The sequence below is a fragment of the Oratosquilla oratoria genome, chromosome 13, assembly GCF_046742065.1.
Source record: "Oratosquilla oratoria isolate Oo_2021 chromosome 13, ASM4674206v1, whole genome shotgun sequence".
In the NCBI taxonomy this organism is placed as follows: Eukaryota; Metazoa; Arthropoda; class Malacostraca; order Stomatopoda; family Squillidae; genus Oratosquilla; species Oratosquilla oratoria.
This window is the reverse complement of record NC_134789.1, coordinates 59,642,532-59,650,031: the sequence shown is the minus strand read 5'-3', so window position 1 is coordinate 59,650,031 and position 7,500 is coordinate 59,642,532. Positions and strand designations below refer to the sequence as shown.

The window sequence follows — 7,500 nt, the reverse complement described above, 5'->3', positions numbered from 1 at the left end:
TATAGATTACTTAAAACCGGAGACAGACGATTCCCCATAGCCATACCAAATGTTTGTTTGTAAAACTTCCCATTGAACTCAAATTTTGAGTCAACAACACATAACTTGATTAAACTAATAATTGTATGGGGAGGATTTAAACAAAAGGATTAGTCAACATAAATACAACATAAGAACGGGTCAATTGTCAAGCGGACTTTTCGTTCACCAAAAAGAGGTCTCCCATAATATTGACTGGGAGAACACAAAATTTATTACATCATGTCATAATATTGTAGAAAGGAACATAATTGAGTCATGTCACATTAAAAATAGTTTTGAAAATAATATGAAATTAAGCTTAGGTTTGTATAAGTTAGATAATTTTATTATTAAAAAGATGGTAAATAATTCTTCTGGAATCGGGTAACATTGGACCTTTCCCATTTCCTCTACCACCATGTACATATTGTGACCTTTGGTCTTTTTTTTTTTTTTTTTTTTTTTTTTTTTTTTTTTTTTTTTTTTTTTTTTTTTTTTTTTTTTTTTTCTTTGTACCCTGATGATGTCTTGAATAGACGAAAACGTTCGGTATTCATATCTTTTATTTTCCAAGTGGTTTCTGCAAGTATTGTTGTCACGTGTACTTAGTGATTTGTTTTGCATATATATACATATATGCATATATATAAGTATATATATATATATATATGTTTATATATATATGTATATATATGTTTATATATATATATATGTATATATATGTTTATATATATACATATATATATATATATATATATGTATATGTTTTGTTAAAAACAACTGCGCATTCGGCGCTACAAAGCTTCTTAAGTAGACTTTCAAGTCACACATATATATATATATATGTATATGTATGTATATATATATATGTATATATACGAGGAATTCGCTAGTGGACAGCGACATTAATCAGATAATTTTTATGACCATCGCGCAAGGATTCGAACCTGCGCTGTACATGACGACAAATAAGTATCAGTTGGTCGAGTGGTCTAAGGCGGTAGTCATGGCGGGCCTCTTGTCGTCATGTACAGCGCAGGTTCGAATCCTTGCGCGATGGTCATAAAAATTATCTGATATATGTATGTATTTATGTATATATATATATATATATTTATATATATATATCTGAATATCTATATATATGTATATGTATATATATGCATATATATACACACACACACACATATATATATATATAATATATATATATATATATGTATGTATGTATATGTATATGTATATGATGAAGGTGGAAAACAATTCACGGGTCTAGTTCTGAGTTCCTGAGTTTATTCCTGACCGGTTTCGCTCTTTTCTTCTTCAGAGAAATGTGACTCTTGGGTGAAGCTGGCGGTATACATAGTATGAGTAGGACAGCGTTCCCTCCTTGGAGGTGGGCTCCGTTTTGTTGTACAATGATTTACAATTTTCAATCAAATATACAATAATTTACAATTCTAATACAGTGTAGAATAATTTTAAAAAATTGAAATAGCTATTAAAAATGTACGTTAGAAATAGCTCCGGTGTGTGTGGAATGTAGAACGAGGGTGTAACAGTGTAAGTGAAGTGATTTGATGTAAAAATGTGGAAATCCCGAAAAGTGTCACAAGATAACATATCCAGACAAAATGAAATAGGATAAAATAAGATGAAATAAAATTAAAACAATGTGCTAATCTAAAGTGACGTGACATCGCATCGCATATTGTATGACATAATGTTATCAAAAATATATGGTATAATTTTACATATGGTATGTATTGCAAATAATAAATGAATAATAGTATAAATAACATATTCGGACAGAATAAAAATAGTAATAATAATAATGTGATAGTTTGAAGTGGGTAACGCTCTATATGACACCTCATTGTACGACATAAGATATAGATTAATTAATAAATAAATAGTAGTATACTTTATACATAAGATAATACAATATGAACAAAGCAAATGAAAAATAATGAAAACTAATAATAAAAGATAAATAAATAAATCTCATCGTACTTGTTGTATGACATAAGATATAATATAAAGTTTAATCTTTAATTTTTACGTAAAATAATGCAATATAAAATGAAACATAAAATAAAACAATAAATAAATAAATAAATGTAAACAAATAAATAAAAATATGTATGTGTATGAACAGGAAGTGTGGACGTTTGGGCACCGGATGGAGTTCGTCGTACTATGTGGGCGCTGTTCTAGGGTAGGTTCTTATGGCTGCGTATTTAGCTGTAAATTTTTCCACCTTCATCAACTTGTCACAATGTACCAGCATATATATATATATATATATATATATATATATAAATATACATGTATATATATAAATATACATATATATATACATATATATATATGTATATATATATGTTATATATACATATACATATATATGTATATATATATATACATATACATATATATGAATATATGTGTACATATATATAAATATATATATTTATATATATATGTATATACATACATATATATATACATATATATATATATGTATAGATAGATGTGTATATATATGTATATATATGTATATATATGAATATATATGAATATATATGTATACATATGTATATATATGTATTTATATATATATATATATATATATATATATATGTTGAGACATTCTGACAGGTTGACGTAATTGGAATAGGAAGCACAGGAGTCATAGTATTGAGTTTATTCCTGACTAGTTTCCTGCGAAACTAGTCAGGAATGAACTCAAGACTAAGACTCCTGTGTTTCCTACTCCACTTATATATATATGTATATATATGTATTTATATATATATATATATATATATATATATATATATATGCAGAAATTTAAATGCGGTACAGCCAAGGACTCCAACCCAGCATCCACATGACAAGTGCCGTAGTAACTTACCAACTAGGCTATCAAGAGAGATATAAGTTGAGCGCAACTTTTCTTATATATTTGTATGCACGAGTTACATACACATACATGAAATTTTGCGTTCAACCCATCTCCACTATGATAGTACAATTGGAGGTATACAAACGCGGGAAAGTATTTGTACAACACTCAATGGGTCCCAGTGATTAGAGATACAAATAGACTTTCCCGCGTTTGTATACACAGAGATTTATCTGTTGTTATTGTATCCATTAGCTTAAATTTGTAATCTACATTTTCAATGGAACGTTAAACTTTCGATGAATCGACCAACGCATTATGGTTTGTGATACATACGTGTCAGAGTAATGGACACAGCAACTCGGGTCAGGTTGGGTCAGGTCGTACAATGAAGTCGGTCCATTTTCTTCGTGTACTCAGTTCGGCAGTGTTGTCGACTCTGTACCAATTTTATTCTGGTGGATTATTGTATATTCCCAGCTAATACAGTCCAGCTGTGATGTTTGAGAAACACTTCCAGCCAATCCGGTTCCAGACTGAGATGGAGATGATTGTGTAAGTTCGATTGTGTGCATTCGATTGCACTTGAACAGGTAGCAACACGTGTTTCGTTTACTTGAGACATGAGTACTCTGTTCATTTGACATCATGGGCACAGAGAATGATGCGAGCGTTTACCTTTGCAGAGGGGCCTTGGCCAAGGAAACTAGTGAAAAGCGATATCCGCAACACCAAAATGTTAGAATCCGGTTACCGTACCAATACAAGCAAACCATTTCGATCAAAACCAACGCAGAGGTTCTCACCGAAGGAGGTTAGACTACCGTGAACGTTAGTCTTGCCGCGTATACCCACGGTTCCAAGCAAGAGTGGGAGAAAGTAATAAGATAGCGTGAAGGTGACCAAAACTAATGGAGACCGGGGAAGATGCGTACGGAAAGGGGTCGGCCCCAGGCAGAGGCTTAGTGTAAGGTTGTTCTCCTTCCCCAAAGGCCACAATGACAGATACCACAGCTGTCACCTGCCCTCGGAGTTCGAGGAAGTGTGTCCGGTCTGATAACGAAAGTATGTTTGCCTTCTTGGGCCCGTCCAGCTCAATCCAGTCTCCGGGCAACGGACCAGGGATTTTGGACGGGGGCACAACCAGCGTCCGTAAATAACACTAATGGGACCGCAAAACGCGTCGTGTGAAAGGTCCCATTGAACTCCATTGAAAATTAAAACGCGGCGCACCCGAACGCGCGTACGGAAACGCTCGTGTGAAAGCGGCCTCAGTCACAATTGACGCTGATGGTGTCAAGCCACAGCCACAGTGGACGACCGTGGTACAATCATCAATTAATGAGTTATGGAGTCTTCAAAAAGAATCGGAGGTCTTCTCCAACTGCATGAAGCCATCTGGCATTAGACAGATGGTCAATGTTGAGTTCGGCGGTAAGAATACTCATCAGATAAGTGGGGGCTAATTTTCCTGCTGAACAAAATCGCTTGGTGTAAGCCGTCAGCATCAGACAGTTCTTAAGTAGGATTACAGGTAGGAGCAGCCAGGCAGAAGTATGTAGGAACGACTCCCATACCGTCGACATGTTAACCTGGGGGGGGGGGCATGACGTCACATTCTTTTCTCTGGTTTTGGGGACTTGCTGGATTCCCGGTAATGGGTCGGTGAACTCATTTCGTGTTTTTAAAGATAGTGGGCCTAGGTACCTATTTATCTATATACATACATATACCAAAGGCTTTTTCCCCCTACACGGGGGGTAGCCAAAAAAAGAAAAAGGCATAGAAACCACTCCCACTCATTCCATTTCCTACATATTCCACTCCCCTCCACCCTCCTCCCTCCCTCTTATCTTGGCACCTCCTGGACGACTATCTATCTAATACTATCTATATACTAAAGGCTTCTTCCCCCTTATAAGGGGGGTAGCCAACCAAGGCACACACACACCCGACCCATACCACTCCCATTCGTGACCCATTCCCCTCATATCTTAGCTCCTCGTGGATGAAAGGTCATCCCTGTCCCCTGCCCACTACCGGAGTCAGAAACAATGCAGCAAGGCACAGCACATTCACAGCAAGGCCAGGCGCTTTATCTACATGGCGACCCTTCCTCCTTCTCCCCTCGTGCGAAAATAGGAGACGAGGAAAATTCCCTTTGGGCCGCCTCAGTTTACATTCCATTTACAACCATTCTCAACTTGGCACCTATTTCTTGTCCTCTCCCTTCCCTGCTCAACAGGCATGCCCCGCGATACCTTTTCGGGGAAATATGAGGGATCAAGGATGGGCACGGGGCCGAACTTCTACGTACCTTTTCCGAGTAGCGCTGCGTCGTCTCGGCGAGGTTGAGGGCTGTACGCAACTTCTCGAGCGCTGCTTCCTCCTTCTCCTTGAGGTCCTCCAGCCGTTCCTCCTGTTTTTTCAACGCGGTCTCCAGTTTTTCTTTGTCCCTGAAACAGGCGTCCAATGAGTGGAAATATTATTCCAGACACTGTGTGTGTGTGTGTGTGTGTGTGTGTGTGTGTGTGTGTGTGTGTGTGTGTGTGTGTGTGTGTGTGTGTGTGTGTGTGTGTGTGTGTGTGTGTGTTTGTGTGTGTGTGTGTAAGTGAGAAAGAGGGGGAGAGGAGAGAGAAAGAGAGAGAGAGAGAGAGAGAGAGAGAGAGAGAGAGAGAGAGAGAGAGAGAGAGAGAGAGAGAGAGAGAGAGAGAGAGAGAGAGAGAGGGAGGGAGGGAAAGAGAGGGAGAGGGAAGGAGAAGGGAGGAAAAAGAAGGAAGAGGGAGAGAGGGGGAACAAAAATGTACGATAAGCTCATTGATGTAAAAATACCATTTCATTGGAATCGGCATATAGGACCAATCGTTGAAAAGGCAGTTTACTCACTTCTTTAGCTCCTTAACTCTCGTAACTTTTGTTTTATCGGTGCCATCAGCTGTGGTAGAAACCTCATTTTTCCCTTCGTCCTCCTCCTCCTCCTCCTCCTTCTTCTCCTCCTGTCCCTGGTTCACAGGAGGAGTAGTGGCTGGGTCTGGGTTCCCTGGTGGCTTTGTTTCCTGACAAAAATCAGAGCCAGGAGACGTCACGTATCCTTCTCAAGTGTATTAGTAGGTGTAGAAGGAAATGCGGAGTAAGACGAGCTAAGAGAAACTCTGCTCAACAATTTGGAAGTACAAGGTGAGACGGGTCACCCCAAACACTTGTAGATTGGATTCTGATCACTTGAGACCTGACTGTCATCTTGAGATTAGCAATACTGTTAAATTCTAGGCTCAGAACAACAAAGAAATCTGGCATGGATTTGACTTCGAGGCCGTTTGTCCGTTGCAACTTAGGGCAAACTAATCTGATTAGACAGACGAGGGGAGGATAGCCTCCACCTTATGTGAAAGATTGATCAACTGACATCTTTTTCAAATGATGATTCAGTTGATCCTCAGGTAATGGAATCATTCACACCTAACCCAACAGTGGACAGAACTGTGATACAGTGTTAAGTAAGATGTTTTGATAAAGTTAAATGCGATTTGACTTACTCTGGACTCTTTCAAAGCATCTGCTATCATTTCCCGAAGCTCTTCATTTTCCTTGGTGATTGCCTGCACAGACGAAGTGATGGAAAGAACTTCGCCCTAGAAAGGGGGGGAATAATAATGAGTAAATAAAAAGAGGAAGTGCCAAGATGGGAGGGAGGGAGGAGGGTGGAGGGGAGTGGAATATATGGGAAATGAAATGGGTGGGAGTGGTTTCTGTGCCTTTTTCTTTTTGGCTACCCCCCGTGTAAGGGGGAAAAAGCCTTTGGTCTAGGTATGTATGTATGTAAAAAGATAAGCAAATGGAAAGGATTCTTTGCCATTGGGTGGCAGCAACTCTAGTCCAAGTATAAGTACTGCAAAGGTATACAAGTTAAGGAGAGTGCAGAGCAGTGCATTGTGGGTGCATGCATGGCGCGTTCGGCTGAGGCCAAAGGAGCCAAGTTCCCTTACTACCAGGAGGTTAGTTCGGGTTAGAAAGGTTAGTGTAATACTGTGTGTTCAGGTAAGTAGATATATGTTATGGTAGCTCGTTAACCTAGTTTCACAGCCTACTCTCCTATTATACCATAGATAGATAAGTAAATAGGCATAGCATTATAAAAAATAAAAAAAATCATCCAATTGTTTGTTACTCGGAAAGCGATTTGGCTTTGGCACGGAAAATGAAAATCCTCATCCGTTTTGCTTTCATCACATGCGATACGTCTTTTTTTTATTCCTGCTTCCACCCCCAGCGCCCTGCCAGTATTAGTGTCGGTTGAATCTTGATGCCGTGACTCTCTCCAAGTCCACTGCCCAAAACAAACCCTTACATTTTGCTAAATACTTCTCATACAACTGTGTTGACACAAACACCCAAGCAACCTTACTCCCCCTAAACCAATACTCTTCTCCCCCAGTCACTACCCTCTCTTCTCTCTTTCATCCTTTCAGGCAACACTCACCCATGGGTCTTACTAACCACTCGACGATCTAATCCCTCTAAACCAGTGGTTCTTAACCTGGGGTACCTCAGGTACCCCCAAGGGGTACGAA

At 38.7% G+C, this 7,500-nt stretch overlaps 1 protein-coding gene across 5 annotated transcripts in view; it reads right to left on the bottom strand.

Moving 5' to 3' along the window:
- Positions 1-7,500, bottom strand: part of LOC143032444 (uncharacterized) — a 71,369-nt gene that overhangs the window by 35,013 nt on the left and 28,856 nt on the right. For all 5 annotated transcript variants that reach the window (XM_076197242.1, XM_076197240.1, XM_076197237.1 and 2 more), the window contains exons 4-6: positions 6,466-6,561; positions 5,816-5,985; positions 5,247-5,385 (exon numbers count right to left, since the gene is read on the bottom strand). In XM_076197242.1, the coding sequence (XP_076053357.1) occupies positions 5,247-5,385; positions 5,816-5,985; positions 6,466-6,561 (405 nt within the window). The remainder of the gene's footprint in view (positions 1-5,246; positions 5,386-5,815; positions 5,986-6,465; positions 6,562-7,500) is intronic.